Source organism: Heterobasidion irregulare (genome assembly GCF_000320585.1).
Source record: "Heterobasidion irregulare TC 32-1 unplaced genomic scaffold scaffold_10, whole genome shotgun sequence".
NCBI lineage: Eukaryota > Fungi > Basidiomycota > Agaricomycetes > Russulales > Bondarzewiaceae > Heterobasidion > Heterobasidion irregulare.
In genome coordinates this window covers 142,093-157,869 of record NW_009258206.1, presented here as the reverse complement: position 1 = coordinate 157,869, position 15,777 = coordinate 142,093, and the positions used below count along the sequence as shown (strand labels likewise).

At 47.9% G+C, this 15,777-nt stretch overlaps 2 protein-coding genes across 2 annotated transcripts; both read left to right on the top strand.

Annotated features, from left to right (window-relative positions):
- Positions 1-44: 44 nt before the first annotated feature.
- HETIRDRAFT_421250 (uncharacterized protein) lies at positions 45-1,484 on the top strand (the record flags this gene model as incomplete). The annotated part of the gene is made up of 3 exons (XM_009552307.1): positions 45-762; positions 796-1,163; positions 1,206-1,484. The coding sequence occupies 3 exons, from the start codon at positions 45-47 to the stop codon at positions 1,482-1,484; spliced, it is 1,365 nt and encodes a 454-aa protein (XP_009550602.1).
- Positions 1,485-11,614: 10,130 nt separating this feature from the next.
- Positions 11,615-12,920, top strand: HETIRDRAFT_441679 (uncharacterized protein). The gene has a single exon (XM_009552306.1). The coding sequence runs from the start codon at positions 12,337-12,339 to the stop codon at positions 12,892-12,894; it is 558 nt and encodes a 185-aa protein (XP_009550601.1). The 5' UTR covers positions 11,615-12,336; the 3' UTR covers positions 12,895-12,920.
- The last annotated feature ends 2,857 nt before the right edge of the window (positions 12,921-15,777 follow it).

Below are 15,777 nucleotides of genomic sequence, written 5' to 3'. Positions count from 1 at the left end.
CATCTTCCCCCACTTTCCTCTCAAGTTCCTTCTCCTTCACTCAAATGCTCCTTCACGAAGACCATGATGCTTCATCACCATCTAGAAACTCCTCCCCCGATGTCGTCCTTATGGTGTCCAATCCAGACATCGGACGAGTGGATAGAGGAACCAGTCCTCACCCAAGCAATGCTGGACGAGTTGATAGAGGAACCAGCCCTCATCGTCCAGAACCCGCCGTTGTCACCCTCACTCCACACCTCAACAACTTCTCAGATGACGACGCCGAGGACTACGCCAAGTTCAAAGAAAGAGAAAGAACTCGCCGACCGTCATCCCAGGGGGCCCCACGAGATGCATCACGGAATGAAAACCCTGATGACAGAAACCTACCGGGCTCTGACGAAGTACCAGTGGGAGTTCCACCTCCTGCTACAATCGCGGCGAACGTTGGAGCTGCAGGTCCCTCAAGACTACGAGCAAGAACAGCAGCTCAACTCCCAAGCCATGGAGAAACTGAATCGATACCAGTTATACAGGGAGCTACACCTCCGCCAGTACCAACTGGTGGACAGATTCCCCGCTCCATGGGAAGAACTACCCTTGGTACAGATCCTCACGCCGGAGAATTGGAGCGACATGCGGACGCGCTCCTCCAACGAAGCACTATCTCCGCGGTAATACAAATGGCCACAGCTATGGCCCTACAACGACTCGCTAACTTCGCTGCAGGGCAACCCGGGAATGAGCATAGCGACATACCTCGACAACTGGCTAGTGCCAGTCTCCAGATCAGAGGACTCGCCCTCTAAACAGACCCTGACACCGCCTCTTGGTATGAACATAACGACGGACGACCACGAGCTCTCCTCATCCATCCCGACGAATTCTCCCAGTATGTTAACAGAGAGCTCCTTCCAGCTCTCCTCTTCACCGGAGAACTGGGCGCCGTCCAACCAAGTAGAACCGACCCTTTCCGCATTGTTGTCTGGAATGTACCACGTCCCGGAGAACATCCCACAGCTGTACCAAATCCAAGAAGGACTCTGCACACGGTCATGGAACGCCCTTCACCGAGGCCACGGGAAAGTCGCCCAGCACATAGCAATCCCACGACGTCCTCCTCTCACCGGGTACGAAATTTTCCCTTATCCCATGGGGGTACCGACAAGGAGGAACCACCTGTCTATCGAAGAAACGAGGGAAGGAGGAGTTGAGGAACCCAGGCAACCCTCCGCTGCGGAACAACTACTGGCGGGAGTGTTCGACACCGGCCTGGAACGCCTCCTCCTAGTGCTCGATTTTGTACAGATGAGGGACAGAATAACCGAAGTAGCCGCAGAACTCGCCGCGCTGATTCGGAGGCTAGAAGAAATTGCTCTTGGACTCGATCCGAGCTCGATGCATGGGACGCTTTAGATGACCCCGGAAATTACGACGACGCCGATCCGTATTATCAGCCTGACGAAGGAGGCGATGGGTACCAAGGACCCTATGACTACTAGGGAAGGGCAGTCGCGGAGCAAGAAAAAGGGGGTAAGGAAGTTGAGGAACTCCTACCCCTACTAGAAGGTCCGAAATGACCTTAAACTACCGATCGTCCGCAACGACGTAAAACTAGGATCGTCCCTCAAGACGTTAAACTGTACGACCTCATCCGAAAGAGACGTTAAACTACCCTGCGTCCGGAATGACGTCTAAACTATCGAACCTGCATGTCTTAAAACTGTGAAAAGATAAGAAGGCAGGGGAAGTACCTGACCATTAGTCCTAGGTTCAAATGATGGTACGAATCAAGGACAACAGCGGGCATAATTCCATGTACGACCTACGGCGGAACCTTTTCACATCCTCGCTGTCAAGGAGTTAATCTGACAGATGCATCAAGCGTCCCATTTGGATCCTCAGTTTTACAGGGTTTTTTCCGCATTAGGGAACCCTCTACATGACATATACTCTACTCGTAGGTGTCGACAAGCCGGCTCTTCGCCTTGGTACAGCGAAGTGCCCATACATAACCGGTTGCAAGTCCAAGCCAAGAAATTATGATGCACAACTCATTAAGTGAACCCTCACAGTCAAGGTCTGACTGGTGTTTTGGGACGTCCCACTTTGGATCTCCCGTTTTACAGGATCGTTTCCGCATTAGGGGATCCTACAGCTGGCGCATGAGATGATGTAGAGAACAGGCCACCTCTACTTCACAAGTCTTCCTATAATGATGCGAGGCCATAAAATACATCCGGAACGATGTAAAACTACCAAAGGCTTGGTCCGCAATGACTATAAACTACTAGGGTCCGCAATGACGTTAAACTAGTCTTCATCCGAAACAACGGAAAACTATCCTCGTCCGAGATGACGTAAAACTACCACTGACCCAAGGAGCGTGGTTGTATTCTGGTGAAGCGCGGATTTTCAGGAGGATCCGCGTCGCAGAACCCTGCCTATAAGAGGTCGAAGCGCTTCCGATATTCACTCGCTTTTCGGTAAAAGAATATCGGGTTGTCTTGGTTCAAATCCAAGCGAGGGGTCTGGGGACATGGAAGAGCAAGCATCTCTTCATGGCGCGCTCAGTCTAGTCCTGGAGTCGAAGTACAAGAAATTCCGCTCCAAGACCTAGTCAGGAGGCAACTAGGACACGTGCCTCGAGTCGAAAATCTAGTAGGAAGGGACTAGGTCAAGCGACTCTCGTCTGGCCCATATAGCGGAAGAACGACAAGAGCAGGCCACTCATACGGAGAAGTCTATTCCGCTCAATCGTCCGCAACGACGATAAACTACGACGCGTCCGGGATGACGTTAAACTAAGCATTGTTTTTCCATAATATTTGTGGCGAAACAACGTCCGTAATGACGTTAAACTATTGTCCTCTCAAGAATGAGGATCATAATAGATATCTCGACCAGATGTCCATTTCGTCCGCAACGACGAAAAACTACGAGCGTCCGCAATGACAATAAACTATTGTCCCTTTCCACATAGGGATTGTTCGAGGCCATTTTTGCAATAGAAATGGCGTCGACGTCCGCAACGACGGTAAACTACGGGCATCCGAAATGATGTAAAACTATCGTCCCTTCGTTCTAGGGATCGTGCGTGGTGGAAATCAAGGTTATCCCCACGCGTCCGGAACGACGCTAAACTACTTGTCCCTTCAAGTATAGGGATCGTGCATGGCGATCTCGACAAGATACCGCGCATCCACGACGACATTAAACTAGTGCCCCTGGACCTAGGGGTTGTCATTGATGTCCAATCCCCTGGACACCAATGCGTCCGCAATGACGGAAAACTATTTGCTCCTTACCGTATAGGAGTTGTGGATTGACTGCCATGCTGTCAATCGTCCGCAATGACATTAAACTACGTGCTCCTTACCGAATAGGAGTTGTGGTTGTTGACCAAGACCGTGGTCACCAACCGTCCGAGAAGACGTTAAACTACTCATCCCTTTTAGTATAGGGATCATCATCAACGTTGTCCTTGACGAGAACGACGCTGATAACGTCCGAAATGACGGTAAACTACCTTCATCCTCGGAAGGAAAAGCCTATCGTGACTCGGGGGACATAGTCAGACGATAGCTCGCCTAAAGCACGGCGTTAAACTGCAAGTCGCCTACCTCACGGCGTTAAACTGAGCGGTCTCCTAATATTGAGACGTTATAAGTTATCCGGTTTGATACAGCATAAACCGTTCCCATCATGCCTCAGTGGAAACCTGCGGGATAAAGTCTGGTCTAGGGCCCTATGCACACAACCGATGGAAATTCCGGCGTGCAGAAACATCTTTTTCCACAGATATTCCATGTTGATGATGAAGAAGGTCCGCAAATGACCTAGGAGTAAACTACAAGGCAGCGCAGGGCGCCTTAATGTCATCCGAAACGATGTAAAACTACTATCGTCCGCAACGACGATAAACTACGGAACGTCCGGCAAGACGTTTAAACTGCCATCGTGGATATATCTCGCGACCCAACAAATATATCAGCAGTGGTCTTAATGTCCATTCGTGCAAGTGAACGGGCCGATCCGGAGAAGGAGTCAGACTCCTCCTTGCTCCTCACGGCACCCTTCAAGTTTAATTCTCTTCACATCCTTGCCTCAAACCCAATACGCATAGTAAATCAAACAAACTCTGGACGTCGAACTAACTCACCGGAGATGAGCCCACCGTATGGGGGCGATACTGCTTGGGATTTATGGCTGCAACCTCACCGGAGATGAGCTCACCGTATGGGAGCGATACTGCTTGGGATGTTAAGATGGTAGTCTGGGGAAGTAGGCCTAAGCCTTTGTAAAGCGATCAACCTACTTGCCCGTGGACGCCATCCTCTGAACGCCAAGAAGAACAACAAAAATCATGAGGATAACGACTATCCTGGAAACACTGAGGTTTGGCCCTCGGAGAAGGAAGAAGAAGAACCTGATGACACGAATCGGAACCCACATGCTAGATTTCTATTCATCTATACACCACTCGCATCCATACGCCTTTCTTGACACCTGTCCGGAGACCGACCGGACTGACATCCTGGCTTGAGAACCCAGGAAAGATCACAACAACCGAGGGGTGAAGGAAGAACATCCTACAGAGCGGAGGTTTGGTACCCTCACGACTTGACAAACAAACAGCTCAATGGAGATGGAAAACTCCTAGAGGATCAAACCACGTAAGTCGGTCTTCCTCCCAGAAAATGAAGTCATGTCCCGGAAGTCGCATCCGGAGACCAATTTTTGGATCAAGAAAGCAAATCGTATATGGAGTGGCGATGAAGCGCACAGCGCTGTCCTACTAGGCAAATAGGACGTAGAAAGGGGGGTATTGTTATGATCACATTCTGTCGGGCCTTAACGGCGGTCTATTCCGACACAATCATCACAAATATCAAGCGGCCTCACAAGGAGAGGCGTACAACAAGGTACAGATAGTAACCTTGGTCATCCACTCCCAACGGATCACCTTATCGTTGGTCGAGTATCACGGGCCTATTGCATAGCGGGCATGGAACGCCGCCTTACAAACTACTCACACATCGGGCATTGAGCTCCTAGTCTTTCCTGGCCAGAAGGGGACTAACGGAGAAGCACAAGAGTAGTCATTATTGAGAAAGACGACTTACAGAATACCTACGGATACATATGTGGTATTCTCACGCCCTACTTCCTAAAGTAGTATAAAAGGCCCATAGAGTAGGCTGAGGTTCTTCAGTCTATTCTCTTCGTTCTCCTGTATCTTCACATACAGGAACCTTCGTTCTTAGGTAGTCTTCACACTGTCTACTTCGTTCAGTACTGTCTTCCTACAGTACTCTTCATTGCTACATTGCAATACACCTTTGGCTCCTGTGCTACACGTACAGTCGAGACCATCGTTCCCCACATCCTCCACGAGCGACCTAGGGAAGAACCTCCTACTCTTGGGGTTACCGAACGAGCAGTTCGTAACACAGGCAGTCTTCCATATTCCTCAATAATCCTTGTCAAAGGTGTTTCCAACTAGGGCATTCATATCCATATCATTTAGCTTATGTTGAGTGGTTCAAGGCATTTTCTTCTACTGCAGAAAAAAATCATCTTATGTACAAGGTCACAAGAGAATATTGAGGTAATTGGCAGTACACTAGTATTATTCCAGTTTCTAAGATTCAGTGAAGTGTATTCCTAAGTTTGAACCAGTTGCTAACTATGAGTGGTCAAATAGCAATGTCTTAGAAAAATGTTGAACATTTTATTTAAATCCATTTACAGATAGGCATACTTATATCAGAGTTTATTAACATATGATGTTTTTATGACTCTATGACTTTTGTATTATACTAGACCCACAAACAAAAATATACCTTATTTATACTTAAATTAGAATCTGAAAACAAAAAATTAGCATTAAAAATAGCAGCCTACATTAGACCAAATCTTAGACAAAAAATATATAACCTTAGACCCTATTGGACTATAAGAAATAAAATGTCAGATAGTTAGCTCCAATTAACATTCTAGGTTTTTCCTAATATGATGAACCTATTTAGCCATAGACAGGCTTGTCATGTTAGCTATGTATCAGGACTCAGCTTTAGTAAAAATGGAATTCATATGATGGTTATGCTACTATCACATCTTAGTCAAACTTAACTATATTTTGACAAAAAGCCTAGTTTTGTGACTAAGATTTGACTGGCCAAGTCATGCAAAAGTCCAGTAAGAGATCCATCAGTCATTGGTGTTCTTGGCAACTCCTTGGCACTATGTTTCAGTCTAGTCAAAGAGCTGGCCATGAGTAAGCAGGCAAAAATCATACTGGCACTGCCCAGATTCAAACCTAAGAGTAACAAGCATACAGCTGACTGGCAGCACTAATCCTGAGACTCTTGGCCGCTCTACTATGCAGTCTAGTACATGAACAAAAGATAACTGCAATATATCCAACTACTTTTGACTTTGAAGGATTTTTTGACAAGTCAGACAGGCTCTAGAAAACCTTTGTGTTTTTGGGGCACATCTTATGCAGATAAGATCTGAGATCCTGTGAGTATAAAGTTTGCCTCACATAAAGAGACTATGATATAGTGTTACATAGATGTCCAAAAGACTGACTTGTCAAAAAATCCTTCAAATTCAAGAGTAGTTGGATATATTGCAGTTGATTTTTGTTCATATACTGGACTGTATAGTAGAGTGGTCAAGAGTCTCAGGATTAGTGCTGCCAGTCAGCTATATACTTGTTACTCTTAGGTTTGAATCTGGGCAGTGCCAGTATGATTTTTGCCTGCTTACTCATGGCCAGCTCTTTGACTAGACTGAAACATAGTGCCAAGGAGTTGCCAAGAACACCAATGACTGATGGATCTCTTACTGGACTTTTGCATAACTTGGCCAGTCAAATCTTAGTCACAAAACTAGGCTTTTTGTCAAAATATAGTCAAGTTTGACTAAGACATGATGGTAGCACAACTATCACATGAATTTCTGTTTTTACTGAGACTCAGCCTTGCCGATACATGGCTGACATGACGAGCCTATCCAGCTGCAGACTAGTCTCTGTTGCTGACTAACACAGAAGATTGCAGTCGTTCTGTATTAAGGTCTGCTTCCAAATACTAGGGCCTTGCAGGTAGTACCAATTTCGGCATTTGCTGCTCTAAAATGATGAACTTTGTGAGGAATGTGTTACCTAACCTGACACATAAGGGGGAAATGCTTATCAGCTACATAAATAGTGCTTACTGAGTAACATTTTATTTGATGCAATAGGCAAGTTGGAATGAATAATTATATTTTGCTTTGGTTGTTGGTTCAAGTCCCACTCAAAACACCATCTATTGTGTTCAATTTTTTTTCATCACTATTATTCTATGCTCTTTCTACCTTTCTATATCACTTAAATCTCTTTCTGAGCATCAAAGCTGCCTGTAAATAATATTTTGAGCTTTCTCTTGACCTGCACATGTGCTGCTTTGCATGTGGGTGAGCTGGGTTTGAAAAGATATCAAATTCAGGCCAAAATGCCTATTACCTGTAAGGGTGTGTAATTTGGAAGTAGTGTACATTGCTCATACTATATGGGCTAGCCATTGTCACTGATGACGATGACAATGCCTGCCACCCCTGTCCCGCACTATGATAGCCCTGCCCACTAGAAGACCTCTGGCATTTCTATTCCCTTTAGTAATATTATCCCTTCTCTAATCCCTCAAAATGGCCATGTTTAATTGTGAAGCAAGCCTGGGACCTCTACCTCTACCTTGTCCATATTACCTGCCCTTTCTATGAGTCACATGATATGCCCAGCTACCAGGACCCCTAAAAATATATTGGGAGGCTGAGTGGAAATTTGTCAAAAGTTGGCAAAATTGCTTAGATGCAAAACCCCCAAAATCAGCCAAACCCTGCTAGATAAGTTCAGGCATATGTAAGATTTGCAAAAATTGCTCGGATCACTAGATCAGGCCTCAAAAAGTCAAAAATATCTCTAGACTTGCCAGATTAGGCCTTCCAAGTGCCCCCAAAATGCTGGATTGCTAAGTTTAGGCTTTTTTCAAGCCTTACAATGGTTAGAATGTATACTAGACACTAGTAGACAGCACAATATAATACACAGAACACTGCAGATAAGAAAACTGACTCCAAACAATCATAGAGCTATTGCCATCCTTTTCTGTGCCACCAGTGCACCACTACTCTTCTTGCCCCCCATGCTATGCTGATGTAGCCCTCGTAGTCATTTTATAGCTATGACAATGGCCATGGTATATTTTATTAGGTGAGAATAAATTAGAAGGGATGTTTGGCATTGTGATTGCTGACAATTGCTTGAAAATTGTTAGTCTGTGCTAACAGCTCATATAGCTTGAACAAGTTGAATTTAGATCAAAAAAAATACTCTACAAGATTCAAACCCAAGGGCCCATGCTAACTCAGTGTCCACATGTGACTTTTTGCAGGATATATAAGTCAGACCTCAGCACTATAAAAGGCTTTTTCTTGGACTAGATTAGGCCTAGGGCTCAAAAATCTCAAAAATTTACCAGATTCCTTCTAATATATTTTTGGGGGTCCTGGTAGCTAGGCACAGCATGTGACTCATAGAAAAGCAGGTAATGTGGACAAGGCAGAGGTAGAGGTCCCAGGCTTGCTTCACAATTAAACATGGCCATTTGGAGGGATTAGAGAAGGGATAATATTACTAAAGGGAATAGAAATGCCAGAGGTCTTCCAGTGGGCAGGGCTGTCATAGTGTGGGACAAGAGTGGCAGGCATTGTCATTGTCATTGGTGATAATAAACAATAGCTGTCCCACATAGTACAAGTAACAGGCTCCTACCCATCTAAAGGTAAGAGAGAGTGGGTGACTATAAATAACATATGCTAAGTAGATTATAGTCACATATAAAATATTTCCCAATAAGGAACTTTTAAACTTCAACCTGTTTATCCCTCACCAATGGCTGACATAAAACATTGGTAAACAAATGCTACTTATAGTGCCAGCTATAGATTTTTGAAGCCCAATACTAGTTCAACAACAATACATTTTATTCTTTTGTTTATCAACAAGAAATATGAAATAGTGTGTTATGTTGTGTCTGACAGTTTATTCTAATAGATCATATTGTCATCTTTGGCATTATTGTGAGGAATGTCACCACCCACTGATGAGCACTTCAAATCACTGTGTTGTGTGGCATTGGTAGTGAGCATAGCACCTCAAAGATCCCATATCTCCGGAGCCTGAGCACAATTATCTTTTGCTAGGTCATGAATATGGAACTCTTGGATCTGTGCAAGTGATACATAGATGGCACTAAAGTACCATCTATTCCTTTTTCCCAAGAGTTCTCCAATTTTCTTTGCATAGACTTCAGCAAAAATTTTACACACCCAGAGCCTAATTTGTTCATGATAGTGAAGGTGCAGAAAGAAACTAGAAAGTTTTTTGCTGATATCTTGGCTAAGATGCTGATGGGCAGAATAGTTGGAATGGAGAAGGCTTTGTAGAAGGGATAGTAGTAATTCTGAGAGATTGAACTGATATGATTCAAGAGTTTGTAGAATAGCATCTAAATATGGATGTAAACCCATTTTGATAGAAGGTAAGACTACTGCAATATGACACAACACACAATACCACAACATTCTATTTGCTCTTGATAAACAAAAGAATAAAATATATTTTTGATAAAATAGTGTTGGGCTATAAATTTGGGTGGCTGGCACCACAGGTGGTATTTGTTTACCAATGTTTTATGCCAGCTATTAGTGAGAGGTTAGTGGGTTGAAGTTTAAAAATTCCTTATTGGGAAATATTTTATATGTGACTATAATCTACTTGGCATGTATCATTCATAGTCACCCATTCCCTCTCATCTTTGGATGGGTGGGAGCATGTACAAGCGATAACTCCCTCTTTCGGCTGTTATATTTGTAAGCATAGACTTACCAGATATGGAAGCTGATTGAACCAAAGCCTTGGCCCAAGCCGGTCCGAAATTCTAAATATATAATTGACCCAGCCAATGTTGTGCGCATAAGACAAAGTTGCACACTCCAACCTAATGTTGCATGCTCTAACATAAAGTTTTGTGCGAATTAATTTTTTGTGAAACTGGGCCATCATACAAATGGGCCGTCATATAATACAGCCAGATTCATAATGGTGGGCCTTGACAAAAAAAGAACATGCTTAGCAAATTGTGTTGGTACTGAAATATTTTGGCTGTGTCCTGTAGATGCCAATTTCTCTGCTTGTTGTCCTCATCCCTTTCCCTAGTCATACGCTGTCTAGATCTTAAATTTAATGCTCTGACTGGGTCCTTTTTTCCAAAGCTTGGGCCTATTGTTATGAATCTAGCTATAACCCTTGATAACAGGACCCTTGACAATTCAGCCAAATGTATGTTTCTCCCACAGTAGTGAGGTGGCATGTAGCGCCACAGCTCTGAAATTTTCTGGTAGTCTGAGGGCCAATTTTGGATGTATCTCTGGTCTCCATTGCTGACTAACACAGAAGATTGCAGTCGTTCTGTGTTAAGGTCTGCTTCCAAATACTGGGGCCTTGCAGGTAGTACCAATTTCAGCATTTGCCACTCTAAAATGATGAACTTTGCGAGGAATGTGTTACCTAACCTGACACATAAGGGGAAAATGCTTACCAGCTACATAAATAGTGCTTACTGAGTAACATTTTATTTGATGCAATAGGCAAGTTGGAATGAATAATTATATTTTGCTTTGGTCGCTGGTTTGAGTCCTGTTCAAAACACCATCCATTGTGTTCAATTTTTTTTCATCACTATTATTCTATGCTCTTTCTACCTTTCTATGTCAATTAAACCTCTTTCTGAGCATCAAGGCTGCCTGTAAATAATATTTTGAGCTTTCTCTTGACCTGCACATGTGCTGCTTTGCATGTGGGTGAGCTGGGTTTGAAAAGATATCAAATTCAGGCCGAAATGCCTACTACCTGCAAGGGTGTGTGATTTGGAAGTAGCCTAGCTGCAGACAGGTTTGTCATGTCAGCCATGTATTAGGACTCAGCCCTGCCAATACATGGCTGACATGACAAGCCCTGAACAGGCTCGTCATGTCAGCTGTATATTGGCATGGATGGCTTCTTCACCTCTTAATGGCCTCTTTAGCCCTGCCATAGCCCTGTCCTACCCTGAACCTTCTAGCTTTTCAAGTGAGAATGGCATTCTTTATTTTGACATGCTTAGTCAACTCCGGCCAGAGTCACACTGGCACGCTGGAAATGCTGGACACGCTGGAAGTCTAGAACCCAGCGAATCAGTGTGTCCAGTGCACCAGACGGCTGTGAAACTACCGATGCCAAGCACTAATCATCATCTGTTCATAATGCCAGAGCAAAGTACCGAAGACACAACTTACACTGAGATCTTAGTTTGAGCAATGATCATTCCAAATTCCTCCATAACGTGTGGTTCAAAACGCCGCAGCAAAGCTCCGGTGTGTTTTGTCCTTCAACAAAGTTGCACTCTCGATTTGCCTGGGAGCTAGTATGCGCTCTCACAGGCTCTCACGTTGCCTGGTATTTTTGTGCAGCTCCATCCGCGCTCGACAGCCACGCTTTAGGTTGACACGCCAGCTCGTAGCGGGTCAATCGTGCAAATATCTGTTTAAACCCTATACATTGTGAGCAGCACACGATGTTGAACCAAAATCAATGGAGCGAAGCTCCGGTGTGCCTTGTCCCGTCACGAACACTCTCTCGTGCGTACATAGAAACAAAAACGAGCGGGTATCAGACAAACATGTAATCCAGATGTACGTGGCTACGCTAAGAGGTATCGAGAAGGGCAAGTTCCTATGGACATGCATGTCATTGTGGATGGTGTAAAGATATTTAGAAAGTGGAGGAGTAGCCGCCAAGGGATCAACCGACACACTAACAAGAGAATACAACGAGCGGACAGATCAATATTGTAACGTGGCTCATATCAAGATACACGACAGAAGAAAAAGAGAAGATGAGAATCGCCGTCGCATCTTCATCCATGGTATCCGACTGTTGAGGGCACTCGCATTCGGGTCTGAGACAGGGCTGTCGTCGAACTCTTGCGATACACCATCCCAGTTCCCGTCCGTGGCTTTCTTGGCCCATCGGCCAGTGGCGCCGTCCCCGGCGGCGATGTAGGTGGTGTGTGAGAAGGCGTCGATAGGCTGTATCTTGTATCAACTACGGGAACCGGAGGGGCACTTTGTGGAGACCAAGCACGCCCATGCCGAGAAGCAGGTGATGGTGGCCCTGATACCGCTCTCGAACGCTGTTGAGCGTGGAGGCTTCGGCTGTTAACAGAGGGTATCCCAGCCTTTGGGGTGGGCTCACTGGGCTGCATGCCAGTGGATAATGACGCGGTGAGACGGAGTGGACGAGGAGTCATCGAAGGACGACGGGCGAGCAAGACCCGAGATGAAGCTTGTGGTGTGACCGGAGCGATATGGCCCATCGATGCACCGGCAGACGAAGAAGATGATGCCGGCGACTCTGGACGTGTCGCACGGTTAGACTGTAACACACTTGTGCTCTCTGCTTTCAGCCTAAGATCTGGGCGGGATGAGTATCGAAGGCTAGCCATTGAGCCCATTCTCCGAGGCAAAGGAGGGAGGATTTTATCACGATCCCACAGTCTATGTGGCGTGTCAGCGCCTTCAGGGGTAGCTGGGACAGAAAGGCTCAAGGTGGAAGCGGTGGACGGCGTCCACATGTCAGAGTCCTTGTCCTTGGAACCGTCAAGGGCGATGGTGAGGATACCCGGATTCGGCTCTGAAAACCGCATACCAGATGGACGTAGCGGAGAGGACGATCCTGAAATGTCGAGGGATGAGGTACTCGAGCTCGCGCGCTGGCCGTTGGGACGAGCTTGCCAGGATGTCGGTGGTAGTGACGAATAACCTTTGAGGCGACCCTTGTACGGCGCGTCTTCACCGCTATATGAGCGGGACAGAGGGTGCGATGCGCGAAGAGAAGACAGTGAGGACTGCCGAGAGAGCCCAAGAGACGATAAACGTTTGGTCAAGGGCGAAGGTGCGTCCTCGTCCTCGCTGATGATGTTATCAGTCTCAGAGCCAAAAATACGAAGCGGTCGCACTCACCTATCGCTCCAACCGAGACCTGTCGTGAGGCCGATACCTCCTCGCAAGAGCCGCCCGTCCTTGTGCCTTGTCCTCCGCTGTATAGTATCACGCTCGTCTTTAAAGATACCGGACTTGGTCATGATCGAACCGGTTGCTAAGGTTAACAGTCAAGACAGGTATCGTCCTTGAGCGACATCACACTCACCAGAAGCCACACTAAGAGTACTTCCAGGCCTCCCGTCTAGCATGGGAGGCATCGGCGAGGATGTGCGGGAGTTTTGAGGAAGAATCTTGGAATGCGGCGAGAGCATGCCATCGCGCAACATGAGATTCCTACGCTCGCATATCAAAGAGTGCGGCTAGAAGGATGTTAATGTCAAGACTCACGGCAACGGCGTATGGAGATCAAGGCTCGAATCCGAATCATGCCCGTCGCTCTCTGGCAGGTCAATTTTCCCAAGCCCGTCCCCGCCACGAATGACCACGCCGTAATCTTCCGCGAACGAGTCCTCATTCCAGTCTTCGCTCGCCGTCTCACTGTTCAGGTAAGCGAGCTCGCTAGATGGCAAACGAATGGCGGAACCATGGCTCTGTCGCTTGGGCGTCGAAGTAGTGGCCGCGCTTGTGCGTCGCGATGCAGGCAGAGATGCAGACCCAGCTGTCTTTGTAGGCCTCTGCGAACGCGACCTAGAGAGGGACGGTGCCAAAGATGAGGAACGGTGACGTGGCCGTGGAGTCGAGGCGAGAATGGTCGAAATGTCCGGACTCGATGCCCGACTATCTCCTCCCGGCTGGGATGCATGGCGCCTGCGCGGAGTGGAGATGGGAGAAGAGGAGACTGTTTCGGACGACAGGGACCTCGCGTTTGGAATGCTGTGATTGCGCATCCTAGCCGCCGTCTGCTCGATGCGAGACTTGTGGAGACGGCTCTTGGAGCGAGCGGCGCGCATCTCGAGGTGAAGCGCTTGGGCTGTCGAGTCGAGGTCGAGGTCGTCGTCTTGAAGCGCAGGGAGGTCACGCATGTCTATAGATGAGATGGATTCTTCGAGACCGGCGGTCGGGGCAGTGAAAGCGGCATCATCGAATTCTGCGTCAGAGTGGGGCATGGGGGAAGGCGTCGCTCGAGGGATATCATCCAGAGACATACGAGCGATTGAGGCAAGGTCGTCTCCGTCAGCCGCGCTAGTCGTCGCGGTAGGGATGTGTATCCGTTCCCGGTCAACAGAGGACTGGCTACGAACGGAGAGAGAAGTGTGGGCGGGAATAGGTCGCGATGGGGCGCCAAAAGAAGAAACCGAGCGAACGGATTTGGTAGAGAGGGAAGCAATGGAGTGTGTGCGGGAGTGGATAGGTCCAAAGGTGTGCGTGCTGGGAGTAGGAGAAGCGGGCACGGCAAGGGGAAAGGCGTTGATCGTCGCAGTCATTAGAGCCAAGGGCTCCGAAAGAGAAGTTGAAGAGGAAGCAGAGGAGAGAGATATCTTCGACGCACGACGGGAACGAGAGGCGGAGATGAGCATGCGTGTCTCGCGCTCGTCGATGGGAGAAGGGCCGGGAAGCGGAGGCAACGGCGTGGACGGCGGCAGAGACGGGGGCGGGTTCGAGGTGGGGAGGGGGCTCGTGGGGATGTGGGAGGGCGGGGCGGGGAAGGATTCGAGGAGGAAAGGGACGGATGCCTTTGATTTACCGGGGGCAGCGGTGGAGAACAACATCGTGCTCGACAGGTCGGGGCAGCGCGAGGTCGGGTCGAGCGTCGAGGGGGAAAGAGCGTGGGTGCCGGTCGACAAAGTCTGTGCTAGTGGTCCTCCGTCCAGCGGCGTAGAGTATCGACCTGAGGCAACAGCGACGACGGGGATGGGTGGGGTGGTCAGGACCGTCGGGCTGAGCGATGCGTGCTCATCAACGTCGACGGCGAGGATGAAGTCTAAAAGCTGCGCGAGCGGGAGCCCTCGCGACAGCCCTGGAAGAAGCCTCATTTATGTAACCCTTTCACATAAATCATTTATCCCGTGGTAATAAGCCTACATACTCTCCCGCTCTCTCTTCCATCCTCTTCAACGTTCGCGTTCGCGTTCACGCCACGACCCTTGCCACTGGCCGGATGTGGCATGTCGTCTGCGGCGCCAGCCATGGCGTGCAGATTGGCGCTCTCGTTGGCGACCTGCAGCGCGCTTCGGAACTTTGCGTAGCCGGTCCTTGCGCTCAGCTACGCCCACACCCGCGCGCGGCGAGCTCACATCGCTTGAGGTCTGTGCCCGGTTGGGGGAACTCTGGCGGGACTATGTCTGGGCCTGAATCTCAAGTGCAAATCCTCGCCAATCCTCTTCGTCCTTCGACCGCATGGAGTCCGCATGGATCCGAAACATCGTCGCTCCCGTCAGCTCCCGTCGCGTGCTCTCGTTAAGCGTTCACCCAGATGGCTTCAATAAATGTACGGATCTATAGACCCTCGCGGCTCTGCCGACACTCCGGACAATCCCGTGACATCATGCTGTGCGCATTTCTCCAGCTCTATGCCGCGAATAACCCCGCCTCGGCAGTGGAATTGTGCACCCTCACCGTGAATTTTTAATAGGTGAAACGCGGGACTCCATGATGCCCCAGCTCTCAAGAGGGATCTAATGATGGACGATCAATCATCGGTCCCCGTCGCGAGGTCCACGAGTTTCGGGGTGCTCTTAGCAGAGTGCAAATTTGAGCTGT